The sequence below is a fragment of the Mastigoproctus giganteus genome, chromosome 6 (genome assembly GCF_048544385.1).
Source record: "Mastigoproctus giganteus isolate SK-2022 chromosome 6, ASM4854438v1, whole genome shotgun sequence".
NCBI lineage: Eukaryota > Metazoa > Arthropoda > Arachnida > Uropygi > Thelyphonidae > Mastigoproctus > Mastigoproctus giganteus.
In genome coordinates, this window is record NC_143580.1 from 233,242,789 (window position 1) to 233,261,830 (window position 19,042).

Consider the following 19,042-nt stretch of genomic DNA (forward strand, 5'->3'; position numbering starts at 1 on the left):
TCAAAGGGCAACAAGTAATTACAGAACTGTTAGTTTAACTTCTGTTCTGGTGAAATTAATGGAGGCACTGGTTAAAGAAACTGCAGGATCATCTAGACAAGACTTCAGTTATAGCTCTGACACAGCATGGGTTTGTTCAGGGGAAGCATGTCTGACCAATTTGATTGGATACTATGATGTGGTCACAAAGGAACTGGATGCAAAGAATAATTTTAATATCACATATCTGTATCTTAGAAAGGCTTCTGATACTCTTGCACAAGGAAGACTGCTGCACAAATTGGAGCAGTGTGGCATTGGAGGCAAATTGCTGCTATGGATAAAGGGATGGTGAGTGGGAGAAGACAGAGTGGTAATCAATGGACATTGCTCTTTGTGGACTAATGTTATTAGTGGAGTCCTCCAGGGTTCAGTGTTGGGTCCATTGTTGTTTTCTGTATTCATTAATGATATTGATATATCAGGCTTAATGTCGTAAGTTTGCAGACGATAAAAGGGTTGGCAGAGTTGTTAATGACAGTATGCTACTGCAACAGTATCTAGAAAAGTTGAGCAGATGGGCTGAGAGGTGGCAACTGAAGTTTAACATTACGTTTGTCAAAGTACTGCATATGGGTAGCAGTAACCCCAGAGTAATGTATCAACTGGGTGGTACTATACTCAGGGTGGTAGAGAATGAAAAGGAACAGGTCTGGAGGCCTCATTTTAGGAAGGATGTAGAGCTGCTGAAGCAAGTGCAGAGAAGGGTAACAAGATTAGTGAATGGAACAAAGGGTTGTTCTTACAAAGAAAGTCATAAATTTTGCAAATTACATTGTCTGCAGATGCAAGATAATCTGAAGTGTATAAGGCCTTGAATGGTTTGAGTATGCTCAATGCTGATGGGATTCTTCCTCTTGCCCAGATTAATTGCCTGAGGGAACATAAATTGAAATTGAGGAATGACAATTGTAGAACAGACATGAGGAAATTTGCCTTTAGCCAGCAGGTGATTGATTACTGGAACAAACTTCCATCTGTTGTAAAAGTTGACAGCTTTAATAAATTTAAGGCAGAACTAGGCAAAATTTGGAATGAATGGATGGGTGAAATGGAAAGGGTTTTTTTTTAAAGCCAGGCCAGCCTTTTCCCCTGCATTCTTTTGACTATTTTCTAAGAAATATTTAAAGAATTGTGGATTTTTGATTTTATATTGATTTATCAGGATTCATGAGTTATTGGTTCATTGCTTGGATACAGAGCTCCTCAAAGGGACACCCAACTCAGCAAGCAATAAATGTGCCTGGGAATAGGATATCGTGGCTACTCTAGCACTATACATCTACCAGTCAACCCTACCCCTCAGACCATGAGTTAGAGATGTGCCTTCTGAAGAGTGACCCTCTTCAGAAGGCACATCTGAACAGGTGAACCCACTAGCTGATTAATCCTGGACAAGACATCCCAGATCCAAATTGGTATGTTAAAGCAAGCCCCTTTAACCTTAGAGGATCTTCTCCCCCTCCACTCTGAATTTCCACAGGTTGTAGAAACACGGCAAACAATTCATATGGTCTTAGCCTGTAACCTAGGCTGTGGACATTAACATCACTGGGATATAATCTGGAGGTCCTGCAGCATTACTGGCAGTACATATAGGTGCCCACTGTCAAAGGCAGCTCTTAAGCTTCAGAGTTCACAACTTTCCACATACCTAGTCTGCAATTCATGGGGAGATAGTAAACAATATATTGTGAATTATGAAGGCAGTGTTGCAGAAAAATGTTTCTTCTCGATTACTGAAGAAACATTACTGAAAAAACCAAATCTGTACAGATGTGTAGAGATTTGGTTTTTAATAAAGATTAGTGAAAAAACATATCCGTGTTATTTTTCAAAAGTAATTGCCTTTCAAATTTCTGGTGGTCAAATTTCTACTTTATTTTTTTCATTGTTTACAAATATCCACATACTTATTTGAATGAAAAAAAATATTTCCATTTTTAACCTATAGTTTGAGTTAAATTTTGAAATGTGAGAACTTCTGACATACATTTGTTGAGAAACCAATGTTTCATTTATATGCTTTTAATAAAATCTTAGAAATTACAAGTTTTGAAACAAAAATACATTGAGTTCCTAACAATAATAAGGCAGCACATATGCTGCAGTTTAATTCTAATTTGGTATTAAGATACCAGAATAGAATTAAACTGTTATTAAACTAAATTATACAATTAAACTAAAAATTATACCTCAATTTTGAAATACTCCTCAGTATATTTCATTCCACATCACTTTTGTTATTTCCCTGCATTCTTCTTTTATTTTGTATTCTCCATAAAAACTACAACTATTTGGAAAAACAAGTTAAAATCTTACTTAAATATCCGCGGTACTTCAAGTCTGTATCCCTGCTTTCAGTCCGTGCTTTAATGGCATCTAAGATGGCATCTGGACTGACAAGTCCTGTTGGTCTTACAACGTTCAGTAACTCAGGCAAGGCCATAAGTGGAAGACGAACTGCAGCCAAAATTTCATGAGTATCGACACCAGGATTGTGTTGTGCCCATTCACATACTGCTCTAAATATATCCACTTCAGAGGCACAGAAGGAATCTCTACTGATCATATCCTTTAGAGCAGACTGAAAAATATAATCATATTATTTGTTAAGTGAAGTTTCATTAAACAGAGGAAGAACAAAATACTTCACACAATTTTTCATTAAATACCACCAAAAAATACTGGTATTTTAAAACAAATATATCAAAAAAATAAACATTAGAAGGGAATTTGGCACAAAGCAATTCACTGAGCCTAGATTTCTATAATGACCACTCTTTGCCTGCCGAACCTCACAAAGGAGGTTCGGCAGGCAAAGGCGGATTACGAGAAATCTTTGGCAAAAGATGCTAAGAAAAACAGCAAGGATTTCTTTACTTATATAAACTCTAAAAGGAAGGGGATGAATATGATTGGACCACTTGACATCGATGGTTCGACTGTTGATGATCCTGCTCAGATAGCAAACAAACTGAATGAGTATTTTGCATCTACATTCACACGTGAGGAATTATTACAATTTGAAAATGGAAGAAGGTTATCAAATTGTAGCAGTGTGCTTAATGATTTTGTAATAACTGAGAGCAAAGTGGAGGAGAAATTGTTGAAGTTAAACATAAGAAAGGCACCTGGGGTGGATGGGATCTATCCAGTTATTTTAAAGGAGGCGGCAAAGCAACTAAGCAAACCCTTAGCCATAATTATGAGAGCATCCTTGGACTCAGGGGAGGTTCCCACGGACTGGAGATGTGCAAATGTGTCCCCAATTCACAAAGGTGGATCGAAGGGTGACACGAGTAATTACAGACCAGTTAGTTTAACTTCTGTTCCGGGTAAAATAATGGAGTCGCTGGTTAAAGATGCATTGCAGGATCATCTAGACAAGACTGCAGCGATAACTCAAACACAGCATGGGTTTGTTAAGGGAAAGTCTTGTCTGACAAATTTGATTGGTTATTATGATGTGGTCACAAAGGAACTGGATGCAAAAAATAATTTTGATATCATATACTTGGATTTCAGGAAAGCTTTTGACACTGTTGCGCATGGAAGACTACTGTACAAATTGGAGCAGAATGGTATTAAGGGTAAGTTGCTACAATGGATAAAAGGATGGTTAAGTGGGAGAAGACAGAGGGTGGTAATCAATGGGTGCTGCTCTTCGTGGACTAATGTTATTAGTGGAGTCCCACAGGGTTCGGTGTTGGGTCCACTGTTGTTTTGTGTATTTATCAATGATATTGATGAAGGTATATCAGGCTTAATGTCGAAGTTTGCAGATGACACAAAGGTTGGCAGGGTTGTTAATGACAGTAATGGCAGTGTGCTACTGCAACAGGATCTAGATAATTTGGGCAGATGGGCTAAGAAGTGGCAACTGAAGTTCAACCTTGACAAATGCTAAGTACTGCATATGGGTAGAAATAACCCCAGAGAAACGTACCAACTGTGTGGTACTACACTTAAGGTGGTAGAAAATGAAAAAGACCTGGGAGTAATTGTGCAGTCAGATATGAAGTTTTCTGAGCAGTGCAGACAGGCTGCTAGGGCGGGTCATGGGGTTTTGTCAATGATATATAGGAATTTTGCTAGCAGGGAAAAGGAGGTGATTGTCCCTCTGTATAAGGCAATGGTCAGGCCACGCCTTGAGTACTGCGTACAGGTCTGGAGGCCTCATTTTAGGAAGGATGTAGATTTGCTTGAGCGTGTACAGAGAAGAGCAACACGATTGGTGAGGGGAATGAAGGGATTCTCTTACCAAGAGAGGCTTAAGTTCTGCAAATTGCAGTGGCTGGAGACTAGGCACCTGCGCGGTGATCTGATTGAGGTCTATAAGGCCTTGAATGGGTTGAGCACGCTGAATTCTGATGGGATCCTTCCACTTGTTCAGATTACCAACCTACGGGGACATAAGTTCAAATTAAGAAAGGACAGATGTAGAATAGATGTGCGGAAATTTGCCTTTAGCCAGCGGGTGGTTAATTGCTGGAACAAACTTCCATCTGTCGTTGTAGAAGTTGATAGGTTAAATAAATTTAAGGAGGAACTGGACAGGCATTTGGAGGGAATGGTGTGATTTTTTTTTTTTTTTTTTGGCTGATGCTGCATAAGCTCCTACACTTGCTTTCTTGCATCATGTGCCACTACTACTACTACTATACCACATGAATATTTAGATAGTTAATAAACGATCTAAATATTCACATGGTATAGGAGTAATCATTATAGAAATCTAGATTCCATGGAAAATTACTATGTAACTTCTTTCAACTATATTAGCAATTCACTGAGTTTGTGTTTCCTAGTCCAATTACTGAATAATACTGATAAATCTAAAAATTTATTAGAAAAGGATTTAATCTTGGAGGCCAGATATACTCTACCACTGCTTTCAATCTAACAGACTGAATAATCTGGTCCAATAAGCTTGCTTCCAAGACTCCCCCACCAATATTTTACAGAATTTATGCAGAAATGCTGTGTAACCCACTGTGACAAACAAGAACATTTAAGTTTTTCAACATTTTACATGAGAGAGAGAAGCCAGATGGAGTTATGAATATTAAAATCACCAAAAAAAAAACAAAAAAAAAAAAAAAAACTTTACTATCAGGAAAGTTATACTGGAGAAAGATTTTCAAAGAAAGGAAGAGATCAAAAAAATTGAGTGATTGGTAGAGTTAGAAAAGGTCAGAAGCAACGGATGAACATGACAGAATGGGGTCAAATAAAGAGAAAAATAAAAAAGGGATATAAAGACAAGCCAGAGATCAAAAAGATTCCAGATCAGCAAGTATCTGACAAAGAATATCTGTGCAGACATTCACAAGGACCACATTAAAAGCAAATTAAATCATAGAGTAAATAATTAGATCAACTAAATTGAGCATTAGTTAATGAAGTAACCAATAATTGAGATTCTATCAAAAAAAAAAAAAGAAAAAAAAGTAGGGCTTGGCAGATTGTAGATGGAAATCAAGAACAAATATTTGTGAAATGAATGATGATTTTTTTTGGTAGTTACTGGCGCATCGGCTTCTGTGGCCATAGTGCACCTCCTAAGGTTTTTGCAGTACTTTGATCCAAGCCCGAGGCGGGATTCGAACCCGCGACCTTTGGGTTGCCAGGTAGGCGCTTTACCCACCCAGCTAGCCCGGTCGGCGGAAAGAATGAAATGAATGAGGAAGTTTCTGTGAGGTTCAGATCTTTCCACAGATAAGTTCATTTTATTTGTTTAGCTATTCATAATGCATTGAGCTGAAAAGACAAGTAGGAGTAACATGTATGGATTAATGGAATTTTTGGATATGATGTACATACACCAAGAATAAACAACTCCTTGATTTAATGCAGTTTGGCAGTGCCTCCTGCATACACACTACTCGACTCCCTGCAGTAACTATTCAGCAGAGAGGACTTTATACACTGATCTGGATGTTTCCTACAGAATTATCAATAGGTTCATTTTAGTGGGCTATAGAGATTGGCAACAGTTTTAAAGCAGTAACCTTGAGATGTATGGAATATTAGATCTCGCCACAATGTCCATCATAACTTCAAAAGATGACTTACTACACGAAAAAGGCAGGTGGCATTGCAGGGCTCTTCTCTGGAGACTATATATAGATTTCACCACTTCATACCTCCAATAAGCAAAGTGGTGGCATTGCACTCTGTAATGAGTGCATTTATCACCTAGTACTGCCTGGAGAGGGTTGGCCGTTCCTCGGTGAGGTATATGCAACACCTCAACAAATCATTATTTTGGTTCATACCAGAGTGGTCTCCAGTGTACTATAGTTGAAGTGAAGTGTATACTTCAGTATACTCCCTTTCACATGGGAATATACCTAAGGTAACTAACATACAAATTCTTGCAGGTTCAAACAGAGAATTTGGTTGTCACAGAACAATGGGACTTCACCATGATTTTTATTAGTAGTAATAGTGGCAAATGACATAAGGAAGCAAGCTTATATAGCATCTGTGAAGAAAAAAAAAAATAATAAAACCTATCCATCCCTTCTAACAGTAATTCTTCCCTAAATTTATACAAACTACCCACTTCCACAACACCAGACAGTAGTTTGTTCCAACAGTCAATTACTCTCTGGCTGAGAGCAAATTTTTTTGCATATATCCAGCTGCAATCCTTTTTCAAATTATTTCCCCTTGCACGTGTTGACTGAGAAAGAGTTGGAATACCAGTATCATTAGGGTTACTCAATCCCTTTAAAGCCTTAAATACTTCAATCAGGTCTCGTCACAGGTGTCGAGTTTCAAGTGCAACAATTTGCAGGACTGAAATCTTTTGTAACCTTCAAGGATGGTCAGGGAAATGGCCATTAGGTTTTAAGGCAACAAAATGCAAAATCATACACTTAGGGAACAGCAACCCCAAAATAACACACTGGATGGGACTGAATTAAAAAAGATGAAATATGGGATTTGAGGGATTCCAATACAGATGAGCATAAGTTCCCTGTGCAGAGCAGACAGGTGGCAAGGAGGACTCATTGTGTCCATCAAGGGACATCATGGGCACCACATAAGAAAATTTGTAAGACTAAACTTGGAATACTATTAGGAAGTACCTATAAAAAACATGGTGCTTCTTGAAATAGTCCAAGGATGGGAAATACATCTGGTGAGATTGACAAAAGGATATCCATGAGGGAAAACTGAATACATGGGCAACAAAAGCTTGGTAAATAGGCAACTGAGATTATCAAACTGAGATATACAAGGCTCAGAGAGGATTAAGTAAATTGAATGAGAGTGAAATTCAGTTAAATTATACCAGACCTAAGACTTTATCAATAACACAATGGCTTGTAGAAAGTTCTTTTAGACTACCTATGTAATTACCACATTATATAGATAGATAGCTAGTGAGCTGACATTTAAATTTTTTTAGAAATTTAAATGTCAGCTCACTAGCTATCTATCTATATAATGTGGTAATTACATAGGTAGTCTAAAAGAACTTTATTTTATTTATTTACAGAACTTTTTTTGTTAGTGCATTAAAAACCCGGAGGCTTCCTTGCATCATATGGCTAATATTAAATATATGAGATAACTAATATTAATGATTGGGAATATTCGTCCAGCAGAAAGAGTTGAAGATCTCTCTGTAAGAGTCAGAGAGAACACACACGAGTGACTGTAGGGGGATACAAAATGGCCTGGATGAAGACAGATTAAAAGCTGAAGTGTTATAATACTGAAAAATGCTAAAATTGTTATGAAATGTTAGAAAGATATAAAAATATTAAGTGAAAAAAACTAAAAATATTATTAAAATACTAAGGGGTGCAATTCAATAAAAAAAAAAAAAAATTTACTTATGGGCCATGATGTTAATATTCTAACTTTTTTTAAAGCAATTTTTGCATTTCATAACATTAACATAATACTTCTGACTTTCAATCCATCTTCGTCCAGGCTATCCCTACCACCAAACCCCACTACCTTAATTACTGGCTCTGACTAAAGGGGCTGCAATATTCCATTCTTCTCCTGTCTACATCTGCCCTACAGAAGTTCAGTCATTAATATTAATTCTCACATATATGGGCACAGATTTTTCCTTACAGGACTAACCCAACCTTCTGGCACTCACTGGTGTCCAAGTACCGGATTTTAAGCATTTAGATAACCACAGGATAAATCACACTAACAAAGTAATAAAATAAGACCTAAATCTAAAAGAAGCAAAAATGCACATAATATTTAGCCAAATTTGCAATGTCATAACTGACATTACAAAATTAAAAATTAGTTCCATAATTTCTAATATTAGAAATCTTTCCTTCTTAGAAATCTTCGAGACTATTATTAATTATAAATATTTTACTACTTACAGCAGAGAGAGTCAAGAAAGATTCATGGTGGATAATATCCAGTGCATTACGGTCTACAAATCCACAACATACTTCAGCCAGGGAAGACAAATGAAAAAGACTTGCCATGTCATATATCATACATACGTTTTTAATGTTTAGAATAGCTTTTAAGTACTCTGATATGGCAGTTTCTAGTTCTACAAAACCATACTGATGTGCCAAACCAAGTATGTCCAGAATCATTTCCTCCTAATAAAAAAATAAAATAAAATAAATAAAAATAATAAAGTTATTCAGTTTTTTGCATTAAGAGCTTATAACCAGAAGAACATTTTTGTAAACAGCTCTAAAAGATATACCAGCACAGTAAGAATTTAATTATACATTCATTGCATCATGCAATTTTGTACATACCATAGTATGTATTTAGAATAGAAGCATATTGTCATTCCTATCTTTCTACTATAGCCTACAAAAAACAAAATTAATAATAAGAATTAGGTTATATTCTCAACACCATCAACACAGCCAAATTTGCCTCTTCCACAAATCTCACTGGTATTGCATTACTTGCAAACAAATCATCCCCCCCCACCCTGCTCCAAAAACAGAAACATAGCTGTCAATAATACAAATCAAAAACAGAACTTTTAACAGAAGCTGGATAAAGCAAAATGAGACTATCAAGCTCTAAAACCATATTCTGGCACTGCCTAAATGAATTTATTGATTTATCCTCCAAATTATATCATTCATAAAGTGCATTAAACTATATTTTAAAGTTCCTTGTATTGTTTACTTTTTTTTGTTTAATTACACACCATAACCAATTCTGCAACCTGGATGAAACTGATTACAGTACCATACCAATTTACTACCACGGTATATTCTCATTGTTCAGCAAATTCAAAGTAACCTCATTTCTTTTACCAAAGAAATTCTCTTAAAATGAAAGATTTAACTCAGCAGTAGTATAATCCCCTTTTGTAAACAAGTGATATCCTGTCTGCTGACATGCTCATTTTAATTTTTATCAAATTTTTTTTTTTTTTTTAATTGTGCACTAATTTGCTTTGGCCTTTTACCAGTAGATTGCAATGCTTGTTAATTAACTCCTTGTCTCTGCTATTAAAATTCCTATATATCATTGAAAAAGGCTCCATAACCTGCACTGGCAGCCCATCTGCACTGCTGAGACCTTCATATCTAAATGCACAATTACCCCCCCATTCTAATTTTCATTCTCCCCCTCCATTCTAATTTTCATTCTCCCCCTCCATTCTAACTGTCATTTTATGTTTTTGTTTCAACTGAAGGTTGTCTAACCAACCAAAAGCTTTATGTTTCTATGTATATTTATTAAACCTGTTATAATTCGCTCTGAGAAAGCCGTAATTTATTTTACTAAGTATTCATTTAGTTTGGCAGCTATCTGAGAATGATATACAGTCACTAATATCAAGTGGACCAATCTGATTTTAGAGTTTATCTGTATAAACTCTAAAAGTGACCCCTTACTTTTAGAGTTTATACAAGTAAATTCCTTGCTGTTTTTCTTTACATCCTTTGCCAAAGATTTCTTATAATTTGCCTTGGCTTGCCTCCTTTGTGACTTTATTACAGACTAGCTTATATCTGTCAGAGGCTTCTGTCACCTGATAATATATATATCCATGCATTTTTCTTCTGCCACAAGCCTCAGTTCATCTGACATTCATTTAGGTCTAAATCTTAACAGTAATTTTTAGTTGGTATGAAAGCCTAATAGCTTCCAAGATTAATTCTTTGAAGGCTTCCCATTTAGAATTCACTGTTTTTAACCTCATCAGTTGATCCCACTGTATAGAATTTAACTGCCCGAGACCACTGTAGTCACCTTTATGAAAACAAAAACCCTTCCCTTTACCCAAAATTCCTAATGCACGAGTCATCACTGCTGATAATGAGATCAAGAGTAATACCCCCTCTGGTTGCCCCTGAAACATATTGCTGTAGAAAACAATCCTCCAATAAATCCACAAAAGTCTTGCTAGTGTGTGAGTGACCAACCACAAGTTCCAGTCAATATCTAGAAAGTTAAAATTGCCCATTATAAAACATTGTTATTTACTGGCCCACTATTTCGCTGCACTTATTTGTTGTTGTATTTATCAGAGTCATTAGGCCTATAACACACTCCTCTCATTTTCCCTTTCCCAGTGTTTATGTCAACACCAAACTGACAACATTGCACTGTCCACCCATGTCAAATGGATGCATGTTCTTAGATTTTGTGTTTCTTAACTAACAGCATAACTCCTGCTCTCTTCCTACCCTTTCTGTAGACATTGTAGTCCCCAAATTCCAATTCTGCACTGCTTATATCTGTCTGAGACCATGTCTCTGATATGCCAACAATATCAGCTTTTGATGCCTTGATCAGCACTTCAAATTCAAAGTTATTTACTATACTTCTAGCATTGGTGTACATGCAAGTAATCATGCACCTGTTCTTACTCTTAGTTACCTACACACAGCCCATGTATTTACTTGTTCCCTGATAACTCCCAGCATTTAAGGGTATCCCATCCCTGTAGAAGTAGGTCTCTCCTATTAGGAAGAACAGACCCTGCCAAAAAAAAAAAAAAAAATTCTACCCCCCAAGCACAATCTCTCCAAGGCTGATTTATATTTAGCTTAAAGTTAAATAATATTTAACTTATTTGATAACCCAGTTGGACAACTTTTTTTTATAAATATTGCTTGAGCCTGCAGACTTTCAAATGCTGTGATGAAATTCAATTTGGTCTTAGGAATTCCCAATAAGAAGCCACAGGTCCCAAACTAAGTCAGCAATTTACCAAATTTACTCAGTCAGAGCTGCTATAAGTGTATTAAATATATTAAGTTTAACAAGTCACTGGCTTGAATCAACACAAAATCAACTTGACAGAAGAACATGTAAATTTGGACCAGGGCTTTTTTTTTTTTTTTTTAAAATTTTTAAACACCTTATGGTAAAGGTTCAACCCGTCAATATCTTTTGACATTCTCCACACATTGTATCTGCACTCTGTTCTTTCATTATTCCTTTGTTATTGGCAAGGAATGTGGCCTTTATACTAATTCATTGACAGGGATTTTTGGCTCACATTTTTATACTGGTATTCATGTCATTACAATAAATCAGTCCTGGGTTATCATCAACTGCAAGTAATAAAATCAATGATTGCATTAAAATTAAACAAGCTTTACAACTCAGTTTAATGGGATACATTCCTGAGACAACTATATAGCCAAAATAGCATCTGAGGTATCACTTACTGCTATCTGTATAAGCCTTTGAGATGCTACCTACTCTTTGTTGCAATATTTTAAAACCAATTTAAAGCTGGTAATTAATTACATTACAACTTTAACTTGTATAATACTGTCAATAATATAACTATATTCTGTACACTATTTTTCAAACTCTTTCAATATAATGAAATCCCTTACCTTCAGAGTTGCCAGGGTCATGTGACCAGTGTATAAGTATTTGAGCAGAACTTTGAAAGCTGGCAGAGATGTTCCCTTTAGTTCTATCTCTGACTGTTGAGATTCTCTCATTCCTCCATAAAGAAGGGCTCTGCAACAGATCATAAAATATAAACATGAACACAGTTCACTATTATCCCGAAATAATTTGGCCTAAAAATTAACAAGACAAGACTCAAAGTTCAATTTTGAACCCCAAATAAATGGATTTAATTGTCATGAAATTTTATATTTGGTTCTTTTAGAAATACAGGTAGTTCTCGACTTTACGAGTTAATTCGTTCCTAGCACGCGCTCATAAAGCGGGAATTTATTTCCCATAGACATAAGGTTAAAAATAGGGGTTACGTTCTCAACAATGAAATTAGTTAGTTTATACAATGATTGATTTATCGAAAGAAATTAAAACGTAGCCTATAAAAATCAAACAAATTATAATAATAGAGAAATCATTTATGACTTACAAATGTTAAAGAATGTTTATTCTTCTTCATCGACTAAATGCACAACAAACCACTCGCTGGTTTGTTGCACAAGTAGTCATCGTCTTCAGAAATGTTTCAAGAGGCGTTTGTTTCCAAGATAATCTTCTCTTTTATTAATTATAAATTTCCCGATTGCATGCATAAGCATTTTTTAAAGGGCACACACAAATTGCAACTAACATGATTTGTGTGGAGTAACAAGTTTACGAAGCTTTAAAAAAAAAAAAAGGAATGAAGAGAAGATTCTGAAAATTTGTTTTTTTTATACGATTGAAGATTTCAGTAAAGGGAAAACACATTTCACCATAATAACTAAAAAACCACACAATTCCAGCTATCAGTATTTTCACAAATGCAAGAAGATTGAGTTTACTACCCATTTATAATTGCTTGCAGTAACAGAAAAGCCCAATAAATCGGGAAGTGCAAATTGTTTTATGGTCGTGACCTCCAGAAATGTGCTTTAGAAAAATATCACAAAGACGTAATTGATTCTTATAACGGAACATATGATAACGATGAAAGTGTAGTGTATTTTAATGATTTGAATTGGTAACTAATACAATTTACAAACCACGCGCACGACCTTTTATATGGCCTTATGGTCACGCTCGTGACCTTAAAAATATTTTAGAGAGATAAATAGCTTAATTATACAGCAAAAATTAACTTCCTAGATCTTGAAACGAATTACCAAAAAACAATGTGTTATTGGGTTCACATTACGAAATTTTACCGATACGATGGTGTCTCTGGAACTGATTAATATCGTAAAGCGAGGTGCACTGTATTGTATAGCTACACAATAGATTTTGTTGATACTTGAAGGGGGGGGGAAATCCTTTTAAACCTGGGAACTCAAGAAAGAACTGCCTGTATATTTGTTGAACCATTCCAAATTTCACTAAAAATCACTTTTTTTCTTCTTTTTTTTTTAAAAAAGACCTCAGGTTATTAGTATTATTACTAGCAAAATTAAGCAAGGAAGCAAGGTTATGTAGTATCAGTAAAAAATAAAAATAACCAATCTCACTGCATTTACCTATTTATTTTAGATATTTGTACAACTCCTAAATTTAGGTAAGCTTCCCACCCACAGGAGCCAGTAACAACTGTTAATGGCCACTTGGACTAAAGAGAACAATTTGACATTATTCCATCACAATCCCCTCTTTAAATTTATACCTCCAACCTACATAAGGAGAAAGCAAGTTTATCTAGATGACCCTGTATTACACTCTTAATACCATCACTGTAGTCAGACATTTAGGTACCATCCTTCATTCTTGAAATCACCTTTATGGAATGGTAAATACATTGGCACCTCTTAAATCTAAGGGAATTATCTCCAAGTCAAATGAAGCCGTCAATAATCCAAAATATTCATTTGTGAAAATTCAAATGACAGAGAAACTTCAGCTGGTTTAGTTCAGTACTTCAATGGAACTGTGCTTTTTATTTAGAGTAGTGCAATACAGAGGCAACAAGTACAGTACCAACAAAATGAAATTGATGCATTAAGTACCAAACCTAGTTTGTTCACAGGAGTGAACTATGCGTTTGTTCACAGGAGTGAACAAACAACACAGGAGTGAGTATGCATGACTTTTACAATTCTGATAAGACTAAAGTTAAAGCTAGGAAGGGATTAAATTAAGCAAATAATTATTAAAATGGATAAGAGGTACTACAAGTGGGCAAATAAATCTGACAGTCTGCTAACAAGTAATGAAAGTAGTCAGGAATATTAGAAAACTAGAAATGCAAAGTGTAAAATGGCATTTAAGAAGATGTAGGTATCTATAGGGAAATGGATGAAATGAACGGTCAGTTATGGAAGAGGTTAGTTAAGTTTTACTAGTTAAAAACAGGTCAGTTAAAAATTTAAAAGTCAACTATACTGGCAAGTGTGTGAGGAGAATTGTGCAGATAATGAAAAATAAGGTCTTGGGTTAAAAGGGCAGAAGTTGCAATTTCAGGAAAGAGGATCATGACAGTACAAAATCAGTGTTCGAAAATTATTTGAAAATATCAAATAACAAACAAATCTGTTATTTAAAATGAAAAACTTTTGTTATTAAGATTAAATTATCCACTTATTCATTATTCAAATAAATTTCTCATAACTTATGAATAAAACTTATTCGTAGCTTTCAAACAGTTTTATTAGAGCATTATTCAAAATAATTAATAAGCATAACAATTTGAGGAAATTGCAATATTTTTTGCATTGTACACCCCAACCATTTGCTTATAGCTTTGATGACTAACTACCTTAACTGTTTTTTTTTTTTTTTTTTTTTTTAGTACATAACATGAGTACGTTGCAGCATCCAGTCCATCTTCTGTAAATCTGTCTCCAGCACAATCCTTTTCAACCTTGTGGGTAGCAGTGAATATAATCAGCCCTCCAGGTACTGGGCAAAAAAGGCCTGGATTCAAATCCCATCAATGATGGGAGGAATTTATGGGTTTTTTCACAGCATGGCTGAGAAGCCTATCTCAGGTGAAACTGCATGGTTTTTCTCCCATAAACTAGTTTTTTGTCCAGCAAACAGGAATACATACAATTATACCAATGCCTCATAGCCCCTGGTGCTTTACACACACAGTGGCAAAGGAGAAACTTTTTCAAAAGCAGCAGAAGATGGTAATTGTGTATAGTGCTCAACAAAAACATTTTTCAGTTTGAGGTTAGCTAATTGCTGACCTTTGTCAATGAAATATTGACAAACTTAAGTTCTGCTCCAGGTGACAACAGTTCTGTAGAACTTGTTTTTCCCCTCAGTTCTGAAGTTAAAAAAAAAACACTTGCACCTGATGATCACTCTCATCACAGTATGAGAATTTCATGTAAGGTAGCCATTTATTTTAAAATCTTAAATACAAGAAGTATAGAAATAGCAGCATTTTCCAATTAAAAAAAAAAAAAAAACACCTCTGATTCAAGTATTAACACTATTGAGGAAGGATCCTGCAAGGAGTTTTGCAGCAGGCTTATTTGCATTCTGCTAGGATTGGGGCTTTGACTAATGCTAGCAGACAAGGTTTAGGATATCATAACCATTTTTTTTATTTTCGTACTATATTCTAAAGTTTCAGCCACTGGTTTTGCACAATTTAATTGACGTTCAATGTAAGTAAACAACAATTCATTACATTTTTATAATTTATATGAAAAAAAATTTTTTTTTTTTTTTTTTTTTTTGGATGGCAATAAAGTAGGGCAATACCCAGAATAGTACAGAATAATTGAGGTTTACAGTGAATAAAAATAACACAAAAAGACCAACACAGAAACAAAATAAAAATTTAAAAAGCTCTGCAACTGATGATAAAAAGTTGGCTAAAGTCAGAATTTGGGTCTAAAATGGTTTTCCTGTACACTGTCATGAAGCTAGACATCAGGGGCAAGATCAAAACAGGTATCTAGCTTGATAGAGACATTGAGGAATGAAGAATCAAATAACCATGTATCTGTTTATTTTGGAAAGTTTAGAGTGAAGAGATAGTGGCACACTGGCGGTCTTGTGTGGAATTTGCCACTGAAAAAGGTTGCAGGTGTTGAGGAACTCACTTTCGTCAGTGATCACAGATACAAAATACTAATTCAATTGCATTGCCAGTGAACAGTAACTGAAAGCATTTCTCTTATTCCTAAAATTTGTTTAAGGGAATTATATAATTAATTCCATTATCTCTCCTTGCCTGCTAAGTGTATAGCCTAACTCATATTTTCTAGAACTTCTGCTGATTTTGGATGTTCTATAGTTTTCCATGTACAAAGATAATTCAGGTGAAGCTTTCAAAATTATTTAAAACTGTAGTAGCAAAGATAAAGAGCATTTAAGGTGTATACAGTTACACAAAATCTGTAACAATACAGATTTGCTGTAACTCTATTCAGGAATGTTAAATTCTTTTTACTTTAATGCCAAATATTTTAAATTCCTTCACAAAATTACTACCATTGTCAGTAGCTATTGCTATTACTTTATTCAAATTAAGACTGAAATCAGAATGAAGTCAGTAGAAAGTCAGCAATTCTGTCAAAGGTGATGTGTGAATTAAGAAATCTGTGCCAAGCTAGAGGCTTATAATCTGGTGAGATGTCATTCCCACAGAACCTTGTCCTTTGGACAATCAAAAATTTAAGTTACTGATATGGTGGCAAAGAGAATGACAGCTCAATATATGTTTAAAAAATATTGATCTTCTAACAGTCATTAATGGAACCATAGAACATAAATTTCACTACATAGCTTCAAAATTAGTGTGCGAACGTACTTGCCTAATATATATATATATATATATATATATATATATATATGTGTGTGTAATATCCCCCAAAGACCTTTGGAGATACTTTTTTGGTTTCTTGTATTCCGCATTCTTATATATATAACTGCACTGCTTCCATGCTGTCTTTTGAGGTGTGGAATGAAACTAGATGAATTTAAATGGCATTCAGTTGGCATTTAATGCAGAGGCATTGCAATTTTAGAGTCCAGAGTGTTTTGTCAATGTTTGAAAAATTATCAATTAAAATGATTCAAAGAAATGGTGATATGTTTTAACAACCCCAGTTCACCTGATTTAAAAAATGCTCAATGCACCAAAACTTTCACTCAGTTTACAAAAAAAAAAAATTCAGAAATGCAATAAGAAGCTGTACCGTGATGCAGCAGTTGTAATGGAAATCAAATCTCTCAAACTGAAATGTCAATAAAAGTTTCTTAATAAAACATTAAGCCCTCTACAACTGATAGATAAAAAATAAAAAACTCTTCAGTAATGAAATAAGGCAATGAAATAGGCTATAAGAAATGTATAATTTATTCAAATTTCAAATGAAAAAACAAACTGCATCCAGACAAATAACTTGGATAATGAACAAATAAAGAATACATTTTTATTAAAATGTATTAAAAATACCTAAAACTGTCCAAGGTGTTACATAACCTTTATAAATTGGGAATACAAATGAATTCGAGAATAACCTTTAAAGTTGTTACATTGGGATATGGTGCCTCCGTAGCCAGGTGGGAAGGAGCAGCAGTGCGTAGCACACGCTACTTGATTAGACCGGGGTTCGAGCCCGTCACCACCAAATACGGAAAGGTCAGGGAATGACCACCGCATATCCCGGAGCAATATGGCCTTAGTTGCTAATGCTCCTAAAACACCAAATAACAACAACAACAACATTGGGATATACCATTAAGAAAATAGAGAATGAAGAGGATGCCAAAATGGATGAATAAGGGCCTTCAATATATATAAAAAAAGTGGTGTAAGCCAGTTAATGGTGAGAAAAGTGGTAAGCCAGTTAGGGGATAGGGACAAATATGTCCCTCTCCCCACTAGCCCTCAACACTCTGGATTCACTGTGGCACACACAAGGTGTCCAAAGTGCACTACAGTTGCATTACATCACTGCCAGAAGCCTGTATTTATGACACCTGATGAGGGTTGGGTCCACTGATTCACACTGTTTGCCATATTCTGGTGCTTCCACCAGCATGAAACTGAAGAAACTGGGATTTGTCAGATAAGGCAGAAAGTTGCCTTATCCAACAAATGTAACTAACCACTGTAACCAAACTTGTTTTTTTTTGTTTTTTTGCTGACAGGAAGAGTAGAACCTGGTTTTTGGCTGGCTCCATTCCTGACAGTGGTATGATAAGTTGTACATTCTGAAATGCCTCTTTGGCAACTGCTGTTGTATTGGGTTATTTGACTGACTATCTTTTCTGCTACCTGCAAAAGTTGTCAGCTTCACTGACCTCTATCAATGAGCTGCTCCTGATCACAGGAGCCGTGATCAGGAGCAGCTCATCCTGCCATTTACAGGATGTTATCTTATTTGGTTAGTGGGCAATCAATAATCCTGAGACAACCATACATGAAAATCCCAGCAGGGTTGCAGATTCTGAAATATTCATACCAGTGCACACTACCATGCACCATGGTGGTATAAAGCATACATAGAATCCCTATGTATGCTTTATACTACCTGGTATAAAACATGCATTGTTATTATTGAAGAGGAACTACTTCCTAAAAGGGAATAGTTCCCCTTTTAGGAAATAGTAGTAGGCATACCTAATAAAGTAATCACTCAATTTATGATAAGCCATAAAGCTGGTCTATAATAGTACCACAAATAGTTACCCTGGAGAAAGCTGAGCATGAGAAATAAAAAAAAAGATTTCCCCAATTATATAACAAATGCAGAGCTCAATGATGATCCAGCTGATGGACTGAATAGGTACTTTGCATCCAAATTTATAGATGAAAGTTCCTGCATGGTGAGATGAATCTAAGTACCGTAAAATCAACAATATGAAAATTTCAGGACTTTAACTTGAAAATCTTAAGCCCCAAGGAAAGTAAGCATCCTAGGGGTACTGAAAATACCAAATTATTCTGAAGGAAGTGATGTGAAACCAAGATTAATCATAATGGTGAGCATAATGAGAGATTATAATCAATTCATTCAATGATACTAATATAACTCAAAGATTAATAGGATTAGTTAGATTTATTTTGTGAACAGTTTGGTTAGTATCAATTATTCCTGTGATCCTGTATGTAGTACTCAAGGCCACGCCTTGAGTACTGCGTACAGGTCTGGAGGCCTCATTT

General features: G+C 35.3%; 1 protein-coding gene across 1 annotated transcript in view; it reads right to left on the bottom strand.

The window, feature by feature from the left end:
- The window catches only part of LOC150085089 (BTB/POZ domain-containing protein 9-like), a 218,737-nt gene that overhangs the window by 138,014 nt on the left and 61,681 nt on the right, over positions 1–19,042 (bottom strand). The window contains exons 4-6 of the mRNA XM_090375766.1: positions 11,871–12,000; positions 8,412–8,642; positions 2,362–2,626 (exon numbers count right to left, since the gene is read on the bottom strand). Coding sequence (XP_090231892.1) covers positions 2,362–2,626; positions 8,412–8,642; positions 11,871–12,000 — 626 coding nt within the window. The remainder of the gene's footprint in view (positions 1–2,361; positions 2,627–8,411; positions 8,643–11,870; positions 12,001–19,042) is intronic.